This window comes from Myotis daubentonii, chromosome 8 (genome assembly GCF_963259705.1).
Source record: "Myotis daubentonii chromosome 8, mMyoDau2.1, whole genome shotgun sequence".
NCBI lineage: Eukaryota > Metazoa > Chordata > Mammalia > Chiroptera > Vespertilionidae > Myotis > Myotis daubentonii.
The window spans coordinates 42,298,287-42,321,381 of record NC_081847.1 but is presented as its reverse complement, the minus strand read 5'-3'; the positions used below and the strand labels follow the sequence as shown (position 1 = coordinate 42,321,381).

General features: G+C 43.1%; 1 protein-coding gene across 1 annotated transcript in view; it reads left to right on the top strand.

Annotated features, from left to right (window-relative positions):
- FECH (ferrochelatase) overlaps positions 1–23,095 on the top strand; it is a 33,157-nt gene that overhangs the window by 5,366 nt on the left and 4,696 nt on the right. The window contains exons 2-8 of the mRNA XM_059707514.1: positions 301–430; positions 6,168–6,287; positions 8,991–9,139; positions 12,351–12,485; positions 15,202–15,308; positions 19,358–19,456; positions 22,902–23,071. Of these exons, the coding sequence (XP_059563497.1) occupies positions 301–430; positions 6,168–6,287; positions 8,991–9,139; positions 12,351–12,485; positions 15,202–15,308; positions 19,358–19,456; positions 22,902–23,071 (910 nt within the window). The remainder of the gene's footprint in view (positions 1–300; positions 431–6,167; positions 6,288–8,990; positions 9,140–12,350; positions 12,486–15,201; positions 15,309–19,357; positions 19,457–22,901; positions 23,072–23,095) is intronic.

Genomic DNA, 23,095 nt, shown 5'->3' with positions numbered 1-23,095 from the left:
CATGAAGGGTCCTACCAAATCTTCAGCCAAGGCAGGGAGGGGAGGTGTGTGGTTTCTAAAAAGGCTCCCTGCAGGTCCTGATAAGCCATCCTAGGGGGCGCCACCATGTCCCCTTGGAGACACCTTAAGTGCCTTCACCCTCCTGCAGAGGAATAAGTCCGGGGGGGGGGGGGGGGGCGGGGTTCAACTCTGCTATTACATCTCTTTAAATTTTAAATCTAGGAATTATGCTCTGAGGACCACTTCAAAAGAAATTACTTTCCAGCTAGATTTCATGCTTCCACTTTAATTTTGTCACAGTGGTGCCTGGCAGCTCAAGGGCCCGACAGCCATGGAGGTGCCAATCAGATGCAGCAGCCGCAGCAGTAGCCACCACAGAAAAAGCCCAAAGTGCCAGAAGCCCAAAACCTCAAGTTCAACCGGGGAAGAGGTATGAGTCTAATTTTAGGTACCAATAAGGATTTCTCTTTACTGAAGCAAAGACCAGTAGATATAAGCTCCCCAGGAAAAAAGGTGCTGGGGAAACCCAGTATATAAGGAGCACGATGTTATATTCTTGGCTTCCTTTCAATAGTTGTCAAATTATTAAACAGAGTTCACACCCCCTCCCCTTAGGTCTTTAAAATAAATTTTTTTTTTTTTACAGATTTTTAAATCATTAATTAATTAATTAATTAATTTTTCAGCTTTGTTGAGATAATGTTCCCACAGGGCTTTTGTTAAAGGACACAGAGCTGAGTACAAGCAGTCTACAAATCATGTAGGAATTTTGTTCTGGAATATGTCACATAACACAAATTATATGTATGCTGGAAATGTATTTATGAACCTAACATAATTATACCTATGAAATGTATGTCCTGTTCAGGATAAAGAATAACTAATCTACCAAGAATGAGTTATTAGCTGGGTATCCTCTTTCATAACAGAAACCACAGCTGTTCTCAAGTTTTATTTTGGTACAGACTATAAAGACAATTATTTAAATATGTACATAGATAGAATACTGCACTTGAACACTAAGCACCGTGAAAGAAAGTAGTGTGAACTATTTAACCCCTTGATCTTTCTGGTAGACCTGATATTCCATGAAAGTTATACAGCTGTGAAAATATAATAGTCTTTTTTGTTATTATTATTATTATTTTAGATCGTTAAAATTGATTTTTTAAGGAGAGGGAGAGAGCGAGACAATGTGAGAGAGCTAAATATCAATAGGCTGCCTCCTGTATGCCCCCTACTGGGGATTGAGCATGCAAGCCAGGCATGTGCCCTGACCAGGAATTGAACCAGCAACCTTTCGGTGCACAGGATGATGTTCAACCAACTGAACCACACCAGGCAGGGCGTGTTTGTTGTTTTTCTTTGTGTGACCAGAGATACATTGGGTGCTAAGTAACAGGTGCGCAGGGGATAGGGCATTAGGCGCGGGGCCCCAAATCATCTCCTTTCAACTCTCTGGTTTCCTAAAAGTTTGAGTCTGGTGAGGAAGCACAGCTACTCGCCGTTCTGGCGTGCTGAGCAGGGTACCATTCTGCCTGGCCACCCATGGTCCTTCTTCTCACCTCAGCCATAGTACAAAGTGCTTTCAGTCCTTAGGGTACTTGGTGTAACCCAAAGAACTGATTCGATGTGGAACCCTGGAAAGAAATTATTTCATTATTGTATTATTTCAGTGGCAAAAGTCAATAATGTAACTGGCCTTAATATGAATTTATTAACATTTAAAAAATATTAACAACTAGAAATTCTGTTAAATAATTTTATATCTCATTTATGCTAAAGAAATGGGTTCATTTTAGGAACTACAGACAGGCAAAAAAAAAAAAGATAAAAAACAGCGGTAATCTCATCATCAGTATGTTGTCTCTATATCTGTGTCTATTAATATTCACTCAGTATATATTTACAAAAATGGACAATACTGTACATACTTTTATAACTTCTTTTTATTTAACAATATGTCATCATGTAAATATAAACATCCTACATTATTTTAATAATATAGGGTATTAAATAATAATTTATATATCCGGTCCCATATTATGGGGCATGTAGATTATTTCTAGTTTTTAGATATTGGAAATGATGAAGTAATGAATGTCTTTCTGATGCCTGACATGGTGAAGGCATTGTGCTGCTTAGTGCTTAGACTAGACTAGGCTAGACAATCTTAGACTAACACTCTACTAGACCAGGAGTCAGCAACCCTAACTGTAAGGGGCTAGATCAGCCGTGGGCAAACTACAGCCCGCGGGCTGGATCCGGCCTGTTTGAAATGAATAAAACTAAAAAAAAAACCAAAAACTGTACCCTTCTATGTAATGATGTTTACTTTGAATTTATATTAGTTCACACAAACACTCCATCCATGCTTTTGTTTCGGCCCTCCGGTCCAGTTTAAGAACCCATTGTGGCCCTCGAGTCAAAAAGTTTGCCCACCCCTGGGCTAGATAGTAAATGTTTTAGGCTTTGTAGGCCATTTGGTCTTTTTTGCTGCTATTCAACTCTCTTGTTGTCATATGAGAGCAGTCATAGGTAACATGTAAATAAATGAGCTGCATTCCAATAAAACTTTATTTAAGAAACAAGTGGCAGGGGGGCGCCCTGACTGGTTTGGCTCAGTGGATAGAGCGTCAGCCTGCGGACTCAAGGGTCCCAGGTTCGATTCCAGTCAAGGGCATGTACCTTGGTTGCGGGCACATACCCAGTTGGGAGTGTGCAAGAGGCAGCTGATGGATGTTTCTCTCTCATCGATGTTTCTAACTCTCTATCCCTGTCCCTTCCTTTCTGTAAAAAAATCAATAAAATATATATTTAAAAAAAAAGCGGGAGGTGGGGTGTGTGTGTGCAGGTTGCAGATTTGGCGCATGGATTTTAGTTTGCCACACCCTGTCCTAGAGGCAGCATGGACCTTCAGGACAGTTACATCTTGTGCGTTGACTACATACAGTAGAGTAGAATTCTATTTGTTAATTGATGAGCCAAGTTTCTGTGATGTACCATTAATAGTTCAAAGGAAAAACCTCATATTTTGAGAGTCTCAGAATATGAAAATGGCAAAATGTTGACACCTTTTCAAGTGAGAAGTTTTAAATATATTTTGCTCCATACATTTTTACATTCAAACAAAGGGAACCTGGCTATTCAGATCTTGGTCTCAAATGTGCTCTGTCTGGAGAGGCAAAGAGACAGAGGCCCTTGACTAAAGCTTTGTACTTCACATTCTGGAAAAGGGGTGTGGGGCCAGGGCTTACTAATGCACCATTCGTTATGCACAACACAGTTTTGAATTAAGTGCATGTGTATTAGGTATTTTCAAATCATGTGCATCTCTTTCAAGTATAAGATCAACATGCTTTACAAAACCTGGGTTTGCAGCGCAGGGTAACGGCCCGTTTACAGCCACTCTTGTTCTGAGCTCAGGTGTAGATGAAAAACAGTTCTAAATCCCCTTTGTACATTGACACCCTCCGTGGCTTAGGTAAGTCGCTTAGCCTGGGGTCTCTTAACCACTAATCTATTAACTGGCAGCAATCCATGGAAAAATGCACTTAATTTATTGTGAGTCACAGGTTTTGAAAGTGAAAGATAGAATCCCAGGAGAACACTGGCGGTCTAAGTAGAAAGATTAGGGGAATATTACAATTTCACAATATAATGAAGCGGGAATTTTCAGGTATCAAGAAATGAAAACTAAGCACGTTGGTTAATTCGTTGAGAGGACTCCTGGTCAGAGGGGGTGGAAAAGTTGTAGAATAATGACGTCTTCAGTGTAGTTGTGCGGTTTAATAAAAGGAGATTAAACCCCCTCCCTCTAATACAGTGGTCTCAAGCAAGGGTTGAGGTATACTTAGTAGTGCTGTTGCCATCTACTAAGCAGAGGCCAGGGATGCTGCTACACCTCTACAATGCACAAAACGGCCCTCCACAAGCAAGTGTTATCCAGCCCAAAATGTCAGCAGTGCCGAGGCTGAGAGAAGACGAGGAGGTGAAAGTGAATTTAGAGAATCTTTATAATGGGGTCTAAATAGGCAAATTCCTGACTCCATTTTGATGCAACATTTTCCTTTTCCCAGGAATTGGTTCTGGTTTTGAAAATTCAGGCTGTGAATTTAGATTTCTACCTCATTCGCCTACAGTATGCTTGATCAGGAAAACAGTTTCCAGCTGTGTCGATGTGGCACACTCTGCTGTCCACCATGCCAAAGGTTGCTAACAGCTGTTTAGCAGTTGCAAATGAAATGTCACCATGACATCATTAGCTGCAGAGCACATCCAGAACAGGCTTCCAAACGAGAGCCCTCTCAGCAGGACTGCGTAGTCACTGTGGTCGCTAGCAGTGGTCCCGATGTAGGCGATGGAGACGGTGCCCCCATAATAATGGTGTTCTGGGTCAACCCCGGACTAGTTATTTCTCAGCTGCTTTATCAAGAGTGACTGGAGAGTGCATCTCCACCATGGAATATTAGTCAGCCACGGAAAGGAAGGAAGTACTGGTGGATGCTACAACATAGATGAATCTTGAAAATTTTATGCAAAGTGAAAGAAGCCAGGCACAAAAGGCCACATATTATATGATTCTGTTCCTGTGAAATATCCTAAATAGGCAAACCCATAGACCCAGGAAGTAGATTAGTGGGAGTGGCTCCAATGGGTACAAGGATTTTTTGGGGGGGATGAAAGGTTCAGGAATTAGGTACTTGTGATAATCACATAACTTCGTGAATATATTAAAAGCCACCGAATTGTACCAGCTTAAAATGGTAAATTTTATCAAATGTAAATTATATCTAAGTTTTTTAAATGAGAAAAAAGGAATGGAAGATACACGCCCATGTTTCCTTTAGTTTACCCACTTGCAGACTCTCTTACTGTCATCACATAGCTGCCTGTTCCTGGGACACACAGGCCTCCAGGTCATGGTCCTGCCTCAGGCCCTGACCTCATAGTTCCCAGTCTCTGTCGTGGTCTCTGGAGGCTTCCAGAAGCCTTCTGGACGCACTGGGCCCTGTTCTGGCTCCACCTTGCCCCTGGCAGGTTTCTGGCCTGGCTCACGTCAGCCTGTGTAGGCTCCAGGCTTGCTCTGGATTTTAGAAGTTTGCATTTTGCGTAGGTCTTTTGTGGTTTTGATTTCTCTGATGCTGCTTGACTTAAAACTTTTAAAAAATATGTTCTTATTGATTTCAGAGAGAGGAAGGGAGAGGGAGAAGGCGAGAAACATCAGTGATGAGAGGGAATCATCGATCGGCTGCCTCTTGCACACCCCCTTCTGGGGATCGAGCCCACAACCCGGGCCTGTGCTCTGATAGGGAATTGAATCTTGACCTGGTTCATGGGTTGATGCTCAACTACTGAGCAACGTCGGCTGGATTTGACTTAAAACTTTTATGACAGAGTTTTGCCTTCTTTTTGCTTTTCCTTGCTCATTCAGTACTTCATTCTTTAGGCTGGAACTGATTTGAATAAATTAGACAGTTTTTAACAGGAATTACTTAAAGCAGTAAAGGTAGGTGCTGGAGAAGGAAGGAGGGTAGCAAGAAATAATTTACATCAGTAATCATTTCATTTAATAATGGATAAAGAGAAGGCATCAGAGTGAGACATGGGCCGGCATACAGTTGTAGGGAACCCCAGGCTTCTCTGTGTCTAATAGAACTTTCTGCGTGCACCAATCATGCTAAGTGACTAAGTACATTCTCCATTTAGTTCTCAAAATATCCGTTTGAGGCAGGTGGTAGCCTGTCTGTTTACAGACGAGGAACCTGAAGTTTGGAGAGATCAGGTAACCTGTGTGTTCATAAGGCATTCACTTGAACAGGTGCTTCTGCTCAGGACAATTTTAGATCACACCTTGACTCAGCCCCCAAAGCCTGGGATCTTCGTTCAGGGCTGACAGTTCAACAGAGAAACATTTTGAGCCTGGCGAAGACCAGTGCCATGGATGGAGCTCCGAGATGAAGGTCAGAGCCTGAGCTGGGGCCGCACGGACCTGGAGGCCCCGTGCGCTCCCGGACAGGTAACCGTGGGATGGCAGCGCACAGGTCTGCCGCGTTTTACCTCTGCATCGAACAGATTCGAGGAGGGTTTGCTAGCCGAGCCAAGATTCCTCCGTGGAGGGAAACAAGAAGTGTTACAAATCCACCACTGCATTTTCTTTTCGGCAGGAAGCCGAAGACTGGGATACTGATGCTAAACATGGGGGGCCCTGAAACCCTCGGAGACGTTCACGACTTCCTCCTGAGGCTCTTCTTGGACCGAGACCTGATGACACTTCCTGTTCAAAAGTAAGCTCCCCGTGGACACCTGTGCTCATTCATAACCTGTCCCGTGCGTGTCACCTTACGTGCATCTCAGCTCTACAGTCTCGAAAAGTAAGCGTTTTTAATGCGTGTCTGGTAGTGGCTAGAACAGCAGCACGATTTTCTATGACACGAGAAGGCTGTGATATTGCAGGAGAGAGACAGCAGGTCAGTGAGTGTTCTTGAGCCTGGCCCGCCCCGAGCCCTAGAGAGCAGTTGTCTGACACAGCCGAGGCCCCGGTAAAGATCTGTAGAGATGGGTTTGTTCCTGGTACTGAGCAGCTGGTTATTTATTTGTGCTGCGGGTGTAAAACTTATACATGTGTACAATAAAAATGCCAATGGTATAAGGGTGCTTACAGTAAAAGGCAGGCCTTCCTTTTACCTTGGACTCCAGCCTCCCAGTGAGCCACCCTGGAGGTGAGTGCTGTTACATCCAGAAATAGTCCATGTATATCCAAGCACATGTGTGTATACACATGGATAGCCCCCTTTTCTTTACACAGATGTGAATGTAATTATGTATATTATTAGGTACGTGGCTATTTTTCCCTTCGAATTTAATGTGTCTTGGAGATTGTTCGCTAACAGCTTACATAGACCTGGCTCATTTTTTTCATGATGTAGGGAATTGGTTGGGCCTTAACTCATTTAGCCAGTGCCTCATGGATGGACATTTACGTGTTTACACTGTTATAATGAACATTCTTTTGCATACACCTTTGCTCACATATGCAAGTATATCTATAGGATTAATATGCATTTTCTTTTTTTTTTTTTAATATATTTTATTGATCTTTCACAGAGAGGAAGGGAGAGAGATAGAGAGTTAGAAACATCGATGAGAGAGAAACATCAATCAGCCACCTCCTGCACATCTCCCACTGGGGATGTGCCCGCAACCCAGGCACATGCCCTTGACTGGAATCGAACCCGGGACCCCCCAGTCCCCAGGCCAACGCTCTATCCACTGAGCCAAACCGGTCACGGCGAGAATCAACTTTTTCACATTCAAACATCTAAATATCAAAGTTCCATATCTAGAGCCTCTCCTCCCTCCCTCCCTTCTCCTCCCTCTCTCTCTTTCCCCCTCCCTCCCTCCCTTCTCCTCCCTCCCTCTCTTTCCCCCTCCCTCCCTCCCTTCTCCTCCCTCCCTCCCTTCTCCTCCCTCCCTCCCTCCCTCCAGGAGTTTGAAAAATTCAAACAGGAGCTCCGGAAACACTGTCAAGTTGTTTGTAATTAGCAGGCACCTCAGTGGCTCCCACCCACCACCTTTGCCACGGACCCGGGAGGAAGTGCAGCCGGCCCAGTCCAGGCCATAAGGCTGCATTTCCAGGGAGCGCCTGGGACATACAGGGGGCGAAAGGAGGGTTACAGTCCTTCGTGTGGAAAATAATACAATAATACTATCTAATAATAGACAAACATGGTCATTGACCATACCTTTGCTGTGGGGGGCTGTTTCTCTCTTCTCCATGTCCCGCATGGAAAAGGAAACAGTCCATTTGCTGAGTGGAGGAGCTGGGGATTAAGAAATTAAAGAAAGACCAAGACGCAGAAATAGAGTTTAAGCTGGGGCCAGGTGGGTGCCATCCTCTCTGATGGAGAGGCGGCAAAAAGCGGGCGGAGCCACACAGCAGGTTTATTTTAAAGGCCTAGATTTACATATCTAGTTCCACCCCTGCCTGATTAACATGTCCACCCTTATTGGGGAAGCATGTTCCCAGGGCGTGGCTCTGCCTATGCTCTGAGTTCAACTGACAATAATTATAAGAAAATGCCTAGGTGCCTCCCAGGCAGCCCTCTACACTTTGCTAAGCCTCCCATTGGCTAATCAGCACAATATGCAAATTAACTGCCAACAAAGATGGCGGCTAATTTGTATACTGCAGGCAGGGTGGGAGACCGCCAGCCGCCAGCGCGCTGTCATCCAGGGCAGGCCAGCCCCAGAAGCCCCAGAAGCCGCCTGATATGGCAGTAACTCTGTCAGTAAGCACTCTGAAAGTCAGTGGCATAAATGCACCAATTAAAAGACAGATTATGAGGGTGAATAAAAAAACCCCACTTTAAATATAAAGACACTTATAGATTAAAAGTAAATGAATTAAGCTGCAGCCTGTTTTGCTCAGTGGATAGAGCATTAGCCCGTGGACTGAAGGGTCCCAGGCTCGACTCCAGTCAAGGGCATGTACCTCAGTTGCTGGCTTGATCCCCAGTCCCTATCAGAGCATGTGCAGGAGGCAACCAATCAATGTGTCTCTCCCTTCCCCTTCACTCTCTCTAAAATTCAATCTAATAAGCATTTTCTTACATTGAGAGGAATATGTAAGAAAATGCGTATTAATTCTGTCTTATACGTCACAGTCCTGCTAGGTGCAGGATCGGGAGGTGTTAAGATCGTAGCTAGCGCACATCCAGGGTCTCTGCCCACTTGTTGGGGGTCTGACTGTTCAGGGTGCTAGAACAGCTGCGGGGCAGAGGCAGCTCCCCTCCAAAGTGCCCAGTTTTCTCTGTCATCGAGGCCGAGAGAGCTGGCCCTCGTCAGTGACTTCCAGCTCCCGTTTCCAAAGGCTTGGCCTTCTTAGACTCTTTTTAAAATCCTGCTTATCTTTTTCTTATTGAGGAGAAAATGATTCTGAGTTGCTAAGGTGGAATGGAATTCACGTACCCTCATGTTAAATGATTTAGTAGGCTGGCACCAATCATCGCCAAACGTCGAACCCCCAAAATCCAGGAGCAGTACCGCAGGATTGGCGGCGGATCCCCCATCAAGATGTGGACTTCCAAGCAAGGAGAAGGCATGGTGAAGCTGCTGGACAAGATGTCCCCACACACAGGTGCGTGCTTCTTAACGAACATCTCGCTAGTAGTTATGAAACTCGGACCACCGCCGCCTGCCAAGTGCAGTCTGTGTCCCGGCCCCTCGCGCTTTGTGGGGGTTCCTGTGTGATGCACCGTCACTTAGTTCTCGAGGTCTTTTCCCTTGTCCTCGGCTGTAGACCCTTTTCTGCTACTTCCTTATGTGACAGATTAAAAAGCTAAAGATTTGGAACATTAGTTTCAAAAGGTAGTGTGAGGTGCGCATGAAGTTGGGCTAGAGTATAAGGAAGAGACGACATACACTGACTCAGCCAAGGTCCCGTTAAAGATCTTTAGAGATGGGTTTGAGTAAAAGACGCACATGTCATTGCTCCGGAAAGAAAGCTTTGGGAATGGACTGAGGCTGCTGCGATTGCCTTTTCTTCCTGTTTGGAGAGTTAATTATCAAATCAACATGTAGAACCAAATCAGCTCGCTGTTGCGGCAGCCATGAGACAAAGCAGCTTTCAGCAGCTGCTTTCAGCTCTCGGCAGTACCACCATCGTGAGGCCTCTGTGTGCCTCGTCAGACGTGGCACTAACAAGAGGACCGTGCCCGGTGGGCTGGCGCAGTTGGTTGGAGCATCATCCCCATGCACTGGAAGGTGGCAGGCACGATTTCGGGTTAGTGCACATACCCAGGTTGTAGGTTCCATCCTCGGTTGGGGTATGTACAGGAGGCAACCGGTCAATGCTTCTCTCTCACATCAATGTTTCTCTCTCTCCCTCCCTCCCTCCCTCCCTTCCTCTTTCTAAAATCAATTAAAAATAAATAAATAAAAATAAAAGGAGGACCACACACCTCTGGCAACTGTCCTCTGAAACCCTCTACTGGAATAATAATGTACAGCATGAAACACTGCTCAAATGAACTATAAGTACCATATTTAATCTCACTTAAGACGCCATTGACTGTAGGAAATACCGTTGTTTTTATGTAATACTGAGACACACAAAACAACTCTGCCAGCTCCAGGAGTAGGGAGGGGGAGGAGCCTTATCTGTTCTTTCCAGGGTATTGCACTCTCCTCACTTCAAAATGCAGCCCCCACCCTGCCTTTATCTGTGAGGGCAGCCTCTCCCCGTCCCTTAGTCTGCAGTATTGAGGAACTCCACACCCTAGGCATTTAGGCTGCAACGTTTCAGCGGTGGACAGGAAACGTGAGAAGCTGGTGGACCTGCAGCACCGGGATCTTACTATGCCAATCTGATGGTAGTATGTCTCCAAGTAGGTTAGAAAGCCAGGGCCACTTCCACCGCACCTCAGGTCGCCAGGCGCGCCTTAGACATGGACTTGATGATTTTGTGGAGGTTGGCAGTTTTCGGATGAGCCACATAACCTTTGACCAATCAGTCATTTGGAGTTTGCTTATAGGGTCTTGTCCTCTGGTGTGTTTTTAGTCACAGTTCACCGTATTTTATGCAAGAGGACATAAGTTTGGTGGTTTAGAAGGACAGACAGCTGAACTTGGTTTCGTTTATACCTTTTCCTTCCTCTTTCTGTGGTCCCCAACCAGCGAATATCGGGTCAGACCCTCCTTCCCAAGCAGACATGCTTCTCCTTTTTTTTGCTATTCTGCACAACATGGTTCCTTGGATCACGTTATTGAGGATTATTTATAATGTGTTTATCTTCTTCAATGTAACCTAAATGTTTCCTGTGTTCCAATTTAGTGTCATTCTTTTTTTAAATCCTCACCCAAGGATTTCTTTCCTTTGATTTTTAGAGAGAGTGGAAGGGAGAGGGAGAGACAGAGAGAGAGAGAGAAATATTGATATCAATGTGAGAGAAATACATTGATTGGTTGCCTCCCCTCCCGCCCAAACCAGGGCCGGGAGCCTCCAACTAAGGTATGTGTCCTTGACCGGAATCGAACTTGGGACCCTTTGGTCACCGATGGATGCTCTATCCACTGAGCCAAATGCGTTAGTGCTAGTGTCGTATTCTTAGTTTTAGCCCCTGCTATTGGTTGAATAGTAACATTATCTTGGGTTTATTTATTATTACTTAATGTTTATGTGGTGTATTCTCATATTATCCCTGAGCACAAGTTAGGCGTAATTGTATGAAAAGAGGGAAATAAGTCTGGGTAACTTTAGGAAATTCTGAATTTCATGATTTATAAATGCCTAAGAATTGTGTGGTTGTAGATGCTTTTAAAATGCAGAAAAAAAGATTTAGGAGGACAAGAGAAGATTTAGAAGAGGGAACTGGTAAAGCTATGGAGAAAGGAACACAAAGATATGGCTGATGTGGCCCTGAGGTGCTTAGGTGCCAAGAACAATGATTTGAAATCTCATTTGGTACCTCCAATTTACGAATTGCTGTTGGGCGTTTTTCCTGTATGAAAACAGAAGAATCATTTCAGTCATTTGTTATCAGTGAACTTGTATTGAGTATCCCAAAGTGTTTCTATAAACTTGGTGACCTTGTGCCTGAGGGCACAGGAGGAGGGCGTTGGGTGGCGGAAGTGGGTGGGGGCAGAGAAGGAAGGAACACAGGCTCTGGGATGGGCAGAGACGGTAAAATTTCAGCTTGAGCATCTGCTGGGTGTGACTTTGGGCAGGTTCATTGACCTTGGAGTGTCTCCGTTTCCCTATCTGAAAGGGGGTTCCAACCAGAGGGAAGGAAAAAGCAAAGTGACTGTTACTTGAGAGGAGATTCCTGTTCTTTTCTCTCTTCTCTTGAGTCTCTCATCTCAGTAAGGAGAAGAGAACTAGGCACAGGTTTTTTGTAATCCTCACCAGGTCATGCTTAGAGATGGAGAGAGGGAGGGAGGAGGAGGAGAGAGAGAGGGGAGAGAGAAAGAAAAACAGAGAAACATTGATGTGAGAGAGAAACATTGATTGATTGCCTTCCCCTGACTGGGAGTCAAACTGGCACCTTTCGATACTCAACCAACTGAGCCACTCCAGTGGGCAAAGCTTGAGTTTTAAAAACCATTGTGCTAAGAAAAGATGTGTGTATATAAGGAGAGAGGTTGGTCCCAGACAATAGTGATTAAAAGTCCATGTGCTAGCTGAGGACTGGATAAGATCCAAGGAATAGTCTAAACTTCCCCCCGTTTATCAGCACCATAGGAAATTAGCGCAGCTGTTCTTTGTTCTGGACATTGCATTACGTTTGGCGACTCGGAGGAATCTATATAAAGATTAATACTTTCTCCTTTCCACACATGCTTCCTAATAGCCCCTCACAAATACTATATTGGATTCCGGTACGTCCACCCTTTAACAGAAGAAGCAATTGAAGAGATGGAGAGAGATGGGCTTGAAAGGGCTATTGCTTTCACGCAGTACCCACAGTACAGCTGCTCTACCACAGGTAAGGGCTTCTGACAGTGGGAGGGTGGACAGGGCCCTGGCAGAAATAGCCAGGAAACTGAGTGCAGCAGGAAAGGATAAATCCTTTGTGATTTGAATGGCAAATCCAGCCTGTCTGCTTTAAACTAGAGAGTTCAGGTCAGTCCATTTGAAATCTCATGGTTCGTCTGTCCCTTGAGTTATTGGCCAGTCGGCTCAGAATTACAAATGGTGGTGGAAGGCGGTGGCTGCTAGTGTTCAATGCTTTAATGCAGCGATTTCAACCAGGGTGCCGCAAGGATTTTTAAAACATGCAGCATCTATTTAGTAAAGGGCACTGACCTCTTTTCCCTTAGATTGTAAAACAAAAACAAACAAACAACAACAACAAAAAAGACAACAGCCAACACAACAGTAGCAGCAGTAGCAGTCTGGTAGGAATGAATCAAAATTATACCTTTTTCTTGTCAGATTGGCAAAATATATATATTTTTGGTGTGCTGCAGAATTTTAGTAATTAGTTTATATGTGCCATGAAATGAAAAAGGTTGAAAATCACTGGTGTAATGGATCAGGATTAAGCACTTTCTATATTTGTATAATAAACTGATTGTTATGGATACCCTACTATTCTTATTAATGTAGCAAAGGTGATCACTGTTTACATTTTAAAAGCCCATAGAATATTGGGAATAGTGTTATTTTATTGTTGTTGTTGTTATGCTTCAGTTATGGGTTGGTTACTGGTTAAATCACAGCCCAATTTGAGGTTTCCTCCGCAAACCTAGAATTCTAGATTCATGTTATTTCCTATATTTAACAGGAGCAGGAAAGTAATCTGCATTTGCCAATCCCCGTCTCATCAGTTGTGGGTGAAGCTTCTACTGTCACCTACACATACATTTGTTTGTATTCTGTTTCAAGGATTAGGGTCAGCACACTTTTACTCCCAAACTGCTTTGGATATCAGTGTATATTACTGTATAACTCTAAGGAGAGACGGAAGGCCCCTGGAAGACCTGCTGTGTGAAGAGCGCCTATGAAAACGCCTGAGCTCTCAGGCATCAACAGTTGGCACTGAGATTTCCTTTGGAAATGTACCTCTCCAACTTCAAAATGTCCGGTGATATGCTATTGGAGAAGGAATCAGATTTTATAAATACCTAAGCTATACTTTTTTTTGGCCTTGTTTTAAAAATATATCTCAACATGTAAATGCTCTCAAAATTAGACAACTTAAGGAGATCGTTGCTTATATGACGAAGGATTGACTGTGGGTTTCATTACACAGCTGGCTCTATTCGTGTGCTTAAAACATCCATGTCTGTGCAGTTTTTCTCCAGTATACCTCAAGTGGAAGGGCACGCACCTCTTCACTTCAGAGATGTGAAAGCCTTTGGGAAGCACATTCATTTCTTTGAAGCCACTAGAGTGTCGTTTTTCTATTGCATCTTGTAGACACACATTGTGGCAGAGCCGGTATATTCTGTATATCAATCACAAGTGATTTTTTTAGTTATACTTTCTTCTTAATTACTACTTTTGGTAGTTCATGGATGGTTCTGAGTGACCTATGGCAACTTATGTGGCTTCCAGAACCTGGAATAGACTCAGTTTGGATTCTCCTGGTTCATTGTATTCTACTCACCAAAGTGAACTCATTTGTCTTTTTAAAGTTGAGTCTTAGCCTAAGAATATTCCTTTGATTTAAATATGGCTCTGTCCTGACTAGCATTATAAGTTGGAAACCTAACTGATGAGTAGTCTCCTAGTTAGAAACCAGTGGATTGGTGTTGGGAAGCATGAAATGTTTTGGAACTTCTGCTCTACATTAAGATTGAGGAAGAGTCCTTGTGTTAGGATCAGTTTCATAGGATTAAGGCTTGGCCCCAGTTCCAGCTCTCCTAGGCCAGGATAAAATTGTATTGGGTTGGTACCATTTACCTCCTGTTAGGCTTTAAATTTTCATGATTTCCATCTCTTCCTTAGAAATACATGTTTTTTTAGATTACCTGTAAGGTTTTGATACTCATTTAACTTATTCTATGGGATGATGATAATGTTGTAAAAGCAGATAAAAAGAGAGTGCTCATGGAAACCTCAATAAGCTGCTGTTTTTATCAACAAGCCATTAAAAAAGATGGTTATAAAGCTTTTATTATAATGTGGGAAATACTCTTCTCATAGTATTAACTAAAAATGCCCAAAATACTCAGGATGCAAAGTTGCATACATATTAAATTACAACTTTGTAAAACAAGATAGCTAAAAGGAAATATAACTGGAAAGAACTATGCTAGCATAAAACAATGATGTACTAGTAAAATGGGAATAATGGCTGGCTTCTTTCCTTCTCCCCCACCCCCTACATTTGCTGCAATGGGGTTGATTACCTTCATAGTGGGAAAATAATTTCAACATGCTATTAATTGTAAGACTTGGTCACTGCAAATAACGACCACTAGTATTTCATAAATCCACTGCCATCGTGTTTCTCACTAGAGATAACCTCAATAATCTTTGAAAGGCCGTTGAAATGGATTGCTTTTCAGTGATCTTCATTTGCAGGGCAATGAAGTCTGTATGCATTTTAGAACATTGGAATGATTGTAATTAGACTGACTCAGTATAGAAGCAGTTGCCTATGTTGAACTTATAATTACTGCCTTTACTAGTCCTGTTTTCTTATTTTCACGGAAGTCAGTAGGCATCTACTAAGTGGCCCCTGCCTGTTTCAGGGAGCAGCTTGAACGCCATTTACAGATACTATAATGAAGTGGGGAAGAAGCCCATGATGAAGTGGAGCACAATTGACAGGTGGCCCACGCATCCCCTCCTCATTCAGGTAAGCCGGAACCTGCCCGCAGCCCATCACAGTTCATTTACAGGTGTCCCTCTGGCTTAAATTGCATGCTGGGGATTAAAAAAAGGATTATTGTGACAAGAGAAAATACATTTAAAGATTAAAGTTTAGACTCTCTTGTTTCTTCAGGTTAATACTGTTAGTCACAAATCATAGCAGAATTCCATTTAGAGTTTTGGGTTTCCCAATGACCAGAAGAACGTTAAAGATTACGCAAGGTGTTTCTGCTGATGTACCTTCATAGACTGAGTGGCGGACAAATAAACACTCCGTGTTCTAAATCCTTTAAGATATCAAAAATTTTAAAACTTAAAGGTATTATATCTACATGTTCTCAGACATGAAAAGAAATTTAACATTTCAATCGAAGAAAGTTTTATATATTAGAAGAAATTTCAAAATTCTATGCAATTTGTATTTATAATATTTATATTAATAGGTGACATTAGGAGAACAGTGAAAAGTGTAATTCTAAAGCCAGTGGCTTTTTGTTTTTAATTTTATTTTTCAGTTACAGTTTATATTCAATATTATTTTATTTTAGTTTCACGTGTGCAGCATAGAGATTAGATAATCATATACTTTACAAAGTGGTCCCCCAATATTTCCAGTACCCACCTGGCACCGTACATAATTATTATACTAGCATTGACTATATTCCCTATACCAGCGATCGCCAACCTTTCGGACCTCATGGACCACCAGTTGGTGACTGCTGCCCTATCCTGCACTTTATACCCCTCAGATTATTTTGTGACTGACAATTTGTACTTCTTAATCCCTTCACCTTTTTCAGCCAGATCCCCAACCCTCCTCTTCTCTGGCAACTATCAGTCTGCTCTCTGTATCTATGAGTCTGTATCTGTTTTGTTTATTTTGTTCTTTAGATTCCACATATAAGTGAAATCATACAGTATTTCTTTTTCTCTGACTTATTTCACTTAACATAGTACTCTCTAAGTCAGCGGTTCTCAACCTGTGGGTCACGACCTCTTTGGCGGTCAAATGACCCTTTCACAGGGGTCGCCTAAGACCATCCTGCATATCAGATATTTACATTATGATTCATAACAGTAGAAACATTACAGTTATGAAGTAGCAACGAAAATAATTTTATGGTTGGGTCACAACATAAGAAACTGTATTTAAAGGGCCAGAAGGTTGAGCCACTGCTCTAAGTCCATCCATGCTGTTGCAAATGGTAAAATAGCTTTAACTAGCTTTCATTCATTCATTCATTCATTCATTCATTCAAATATCCTCTTTTGCCCTCTGAATACAAGAGCGTTGCTATAAATGCCCTATATCATGCAGATAGAGTTTTGTTCTGCCAGTGGAAGTTTCTGCCTTTGAGTTAGTTGAGGTAGGAAAAATATTAAGTGATTCAGATTTCACCCAGTTTATGTTTCATTCCTTGGACATTCTCTGACTGGCAAAATCCCAACTTACTAGTAACATCTTTTTTAAAAGCCTGGAATCATTTAAAATCTGTAACCGCTAGATGGTGCTAGACATCATTAAAAGCAGGCCAGCTCTCCGTGAGCAGACTACCTTCCTTATGCTTGTAGAAGTCAAGGGTTAACCCGTAGGTTGAAATTCGGTTTTAAGTCAAAAGTGAAAAGAAGGCACCTTCCTAGGGATGGGTGTGGTTTTGCTTCGGTGTCCCCACTCACCAGCTGGTCCAGTCAGTACCACCAGAGCCCCAGTGAGCTGTGACTCTTGCTCTTGGAGGCCTGGACTGGAAACGAGGGGTGTTTCAGGTCAGCACTGACATGTGGTAGAGAACTGCGGGGTCTGCACAGCATCTGCCTGCCCTGATCCAGTGAGTAATTAAATTTGCATTAAAATTCAGCCATTTGAAAAGGGGGGAAGCAGAAAGATGGAAAGGTCTCTTAACTGAGGAAGTCTCCGTTCACAAAATGAAAGGGAATCTCAGAGGCATTTATCTGCCCCCTGGATGCTGTGATTGAAGGCTCTGAGAGCCGCCTGCCTCTTTCATTCTGCTGAGGGAGTGCATGGAGAAAATACCACAGATGGATTCTAGATGATTTAAGTAGCACTTGGGCTTGCCCACGGCTCCTCAGTTTTGACGATGGCTTAGGGTCTGTTGTAAGCCGTAACAAATTGTGTTTGTACTTGCAGGTTTGCCAGAAGAGAAAAGGAAAAATATTAAACTTCTTTGGGAACAAAAAATTGATACATAGATTTTATTCTTAATATTATGTAGATTACATGAGAAGGAGATTGGCTATCTAGCAGAAATAGAAAACACACACAAACCCAAACCTAGACCCTAAACTAAAACTATAAAAATATAGTTAAAAACTAAAACTAAAAAATTTAAATCAACATTCCCACTTATTATAGGCAGCAATTACATAAAGCGGTCATTTTACTGCTGTTACCCAGCTGTTGTAATAATTGGAGTAAGTGGATGTTCCAGGCTCCCACGTGAACTTCGCAGCGGGCCTCCTCATCTAGGCTTTTGTCCAGAAATAATCTTTTGTGAGCATCTTTAGTTTCCAAACACTGCAAAGACTACCAGAAAATCCCGTTTTTGTTTGCATCTACTCCTGTCACAACCTATAAGTCAATAATAAAGTTTGAAAAGGGAACTAACTCTCTAGGTGCCATTTTGTGCCCTGGGGCATTTATTTACCAATTTTTGAGGGTTCTGTAAAGATTAATAATATCTCAGTATTTATTGAGGAATAATTTGCTCATCCTAAATTGGTATATATCCACATACCAACAAGTATAAATTTACATGGTTCTGGTAAATTGTCCTTTATAATGTTTTAAAAACCTTTTTATTTGGTGGGCTAGAAGGGGTCAATGGGAGAAAAAAGGGGGCATATGTAATACTGTCAACAATAAAGATTTAAAACAACAATAAAAAAACCCTTTTTATTTGGAAATAATTTCAAACATGCAGAAAAGTCTACTCTTTACCTAGATTCACATATTATTAATATTAACATTTATCTCTGTGTATGTATATACCTATACATCATTTTTTTTCCTGAACCTTTTGAGAATAAGTTTTAAACATATACAGTCATATATAAAAATCACTCTTTATACCTAAATAGCAGGAAGATTTTCTCCCATAACCATAATATAATATTCAACTTCAGTCAATTTAACATTGATTAATTTATCTAATCCATGTTTATATTAGAATTTTGTCAATTGGCCCGTTGATGTCCTTTGTAGCATTTGCTTTATAAGTGAAATGACAAAGAATGATTAAAGTGTAAGATGAAAGAAAGCCTCCTCAGATCTGATATTTCAGCACCTATTGATGTGAGTCGGAAAGTGCCAACTAGACGAAGGGAATTAACTGGTCTGGTCGACAGAGGTTTGGGGGAGGAGGTGGGCCTGTGTTCTAGCCCAAGTTCCGCAGATGTGACTGAACGGGCCCCCAAGCCGGCGCATCTTTCCGCCCTCTGTGAATTTAATGGGACTTTTACAACCTCTCATCTGTTGTTGTGAAGGTTGTTATGAAGATTGACTCAGTGAGGATATTGGGCTCAGAAGGAAAAGGTCATAAAAATAGATGATATTTTCTTATTCCTCTACTATTTCTGTCTAATGCATTTTAATGCAATATGCCTGAAAGCCAAACTAAGGAGATTTAGAAAGACCCTGTAAGCTGTTTTCCTGCTAACCGAGCAAATGAGAGGTCTTAAAACAACTTCTCCTTCCCATCTGTGTTTCCTTTCCATCTGGAAGTGTGCCCCGCTCCTCCCGGGGGACAGCAGATCCAGAGCGTTCATTTTCAGTGAGCCATTAGCGAGCGTTAGAAGTTTCCCATCAAATTCCCCAGGCCCCTGAAACCGTTAGGAGCCATTTTGATGATGAACCAAAGCCAGCGAGACCGAACTGTTTGCAATTTTTTAAGAAGAGAGTTCCGAGTTTTGAGGGTTGCTCCGGCATTTCTGGTGTGGCTCTCATTTTAAAACACTGTCTTTCACTTCCACCGCTTTCTTCCACTTGCTCCTGACCCTCCTCTCTCCGCATCCCTGCAGTGCTTCGCAGACCACATTCGGAAAGAGCTGGACTGTTTTCCACCCGAGAAGAGGAGCGAGGTGGTCATTCTTTTTTCTGCCCACTCACTGCCAATGTCTGTAAGTAAGAACATTTTGTCGGTTGACCTCATGGTAGAGGATTTCTCAATGTGTAACATGGACCCAGTTTCTACAATGTCCTGAATTCTAAAATCTCAGACTTAATGTGGTGCTCATTTAACTGATTCACTTCTTAAGACCTAATAATGATTCACTCTGATTATAATATTTACAATTTATAATACTGTGGAGAAATCATAACAACCTGAAGGTATAGTCACATGTAAGGATTTCTAGTAAGTGGCACAGTAGACTGCTCTGCCTTGTCTGATGTTTTGGTGGCTTGACCGTAGGCCCTCCATTCAGACGGAGGGCTCTCAATCTCACTCTTTTGTCCTCAAGACTTGACAGGGGTCTTCTGAATTCCAGGAAGCGAGTACAGGTGGTTGTTTTATAATCCTCACCCGAGGATATGGTTTTTTTTTGTTTTTTAAAAAAGATATATTTTATTGATTTTTTTACAGAGAGGAAGGGAAAGGGATAGAGAGTTGGAAACATCGATGAGAGAGAAACATCGATCAGCTGCCTCCTGCACACTCCCTACTGGGGATGTGCCTGCAACCAAGGTACATGCCCTTGACTGGAATCAAACCTGGGACCCTTCAGTTCGCAGGCTGACGCTCTATCTACTGAGCCAAACAGGTCAGGGCTGTTTTTGTTTTTAAGATTGATTTTAGAAAGAGAGGAAGGGGTGGGGGTGGGGGGTAGAGAGAGAGAGAGAGAGAGAGAGGGAGAGAAAGAGAAACATACATTGGTTGCCTCCCATATATGCCCCCACCGGGAATTGAAGTGGAAACTTTGGTGTAAGGGACGACACTCCAACCAAATGAGCCACCCTGCTGGGCACCATTAGGGTTTTTAACTTGCTAAGACTAAGGACCACGCTTGGGCAAGCGAATACAAGTGTATAGGAACAAGGATGATCCAGCAGGTATGCCAGCGTGATACATGGAAGTGCTTGGAATAAGCAGCCAGTTTCATCAGCTCAGAACTAGCATCCTGTCCTACAGACATTGCTTTCAAAGCTGGAGAGGTGGAGAATTTCATCTTCGTGGGTGTTATCAAGGTTTTAATTCCAGGGCTAATGGAGTTAATGAGAGTCTGGGCCACTCTTCTAATTGGTCTTTACTGCCACCTTGTGGTCACGAGGGTCGAGCCCTTTGCAGCTTTTCCCACCCCTACATCTCAGCTAAGCAGTTGCCCTTTCAGCAGTATCTGGCCCTGGAGATCAATTTCTCTCCTGGAAGCCTGCCTGTTTCATTCGAACAGGTTCCTATTCTCTTTTTCTGGCATTATGCAAATCCTCTTCACATGTCCATCTTCCTTCCCCACCCTCATCCTATTTATAACTGTCCCGGTGTGTTGAGGCCACGTCTGAAGTGCCAGAAGGGAGGCGCTTGAATTGGGAAAGGAAGAAACACATTTTTACACATGAACGTTTCCAGGTGCTGCCTTCTGTTCTCTCACCCTCGGCCCCACTTCTCCCTCCACCCCCCCGCCCCCCTGCCCCCCAGGTCTGAGCATGCTGCTCCCAGGTTTTTTTTGCTGCCCAGGGTTCTGTGTGGGACTGAGGAATGCCATGAAGTTATGACGATAAGAAAGGGGTGGGTGGAGTGTGGGATTGCCGAGGAAGAACATGGATGTAGCAGCTATTTTTACCCCTATACTCCCCTCCCTTGCTTCAGGGCTTTCTAAAAAACGAACTATTTGAAAACATTTTAGATTTACAGAATATTTGCAAAAATAGTGCCACATCCCCTTCACGTGGCTATGCCTGAGGTTGACGCCTCACATAACCATAGTGCAGTGGTCAGAACAAGACCTGAACCATGGGCAGCACTGCTAACCAAAGGCCAGGCTCTCCTCGGGGTTCACCACTTCTTCCACCAGGTCCTTTCTCTGTTCCCGACCCAACCCAGGACCCCTCCTCACATCCAGTTGTCCTGTCTCCTTGTGTCCTCCCATCTGTCTTTGTCTTTCATGACCTTGACAGTTGTGAAGAGTGATTTTGTAGAACATCAGCTGTGATGTAGCATGCTCTCTTGTTTGGACGTGTCTGGTGTTTCCTCATGATTACACCGAGGTTGTGCCTTGGAGGGAAGGAGACCCCAGGGGTGACCTGTCCTCCTCAGAGCATCATCTCAGGGGTACGTGATGACAGGTGTGCCTTCCTGCTGATGTTATGATCGTTGGTCATTTGTCAAAGGTGGTGTCTACTGGATTGTCCATGGCGCAGTCATTCTTTTCCTTTTTGTAATTAAAAAATATCTTAGGGGAGAGTCTTTGAGACTACCCAAGTGTCTTATTCCTCATATTTTTGCCCCGCAATTTTAGCATCCATCGCTGGATCTTGCCTGTAGCAATTATTTCTGTGCTGCTCTGATGGTGACTTTATATTTCCCTCATTCCTTCTACATTTATCTTTCTAATGGCTTTTTAACTAATTTTTAGTAGATCATAAAATAGTTCATCAGTATTTCATGTCAGCAGTATTTATTGAGCACCTACTATATTTCAGACGCTGTTCTATCCACTGTCACAGGATCTGGGAATGAACAAAATAGATATAAATGTTTGCCCCCAGCGAGTGGGGGAAACAGATAATAAACATAATACATACGAAAATATTGTGGTATTTTAGGAGGTAATAAGTGTTACATTGAGGAGAAATATAGCAGGGTAAGAGTGTTAGGGACTCAGCATGAAACTAAATATTAAAGCAGTAAAAATACAATTTTACTAGACACTTTCAAGGTATTAAGCTGTTATGACTGTCAGAAGCGTTTATCAGACATTCGCTGTACACAAAGCATTCGTCTGTAGTCCATTGTTGTAGGAAGAGGAATTGGAAGGCATAGGTAAAAAAAGGAGGAGGAGGAGGAGGAGGAGGAGGAGGAGGAGAAAGAGAAAGAAAAAGGCGGCACCAGTCATATCCTTCAGGACCTTGGAATCTGAGCCCATGTGCTGCTTCTCTCCTCTCTCTTCTTCCACTGGCGTTTACCCTTTTCTTCCCCTGAACCCCATAAGCTCAGTTCTATACACAGTCTCCTTTCAATTCCTTTCCACAGTCAGCCACTCCAGTGACTACCAAGGTAGAAGTCTCATCCCATATTGACTCCTGTCCAGCTCTGTGTCATTCATTGCCCTGTTACAGATGGGGGCACATAGAGGCCCATCCTCCATCGTTACACATTGTCAGTTTCCCACGGATAACGTGGGGCATAGAATTTGACCTTTTCTTAGGGTCCTTAGAGATGATTGACCCTTGGACAATGAAGAAGTGGATCCAAGGAAGTTTGGCGATTGAGCTCAGATTGTGTTGTCTTTAGTGCAGAAGACAGAAGGGGAGGACTCCGGTCCAGGGCTTACCTCCTTCAGCTGCGCATCCCAGGCTCTTGGAACCCTTCACAAGGTTGTGACTGATACCCATGTGTCTCTGCTGCAGGTGGTCAACAGAGGGGACCCCTATCCTCAGGAGGTGGGCGCCACTGTCCAGAAAGTCATGGAGAAGCTGGGTCACTCCAACCCCTACCGGCTGGTTTGGCAGTCCAAGGTGGGTGGCTTCCGCACGTTGCGGGCAGTCGGCTCTTTCGAGGACACCTATTTTAGGACTTAGTTATGAAATGGTGAGATTTGGCT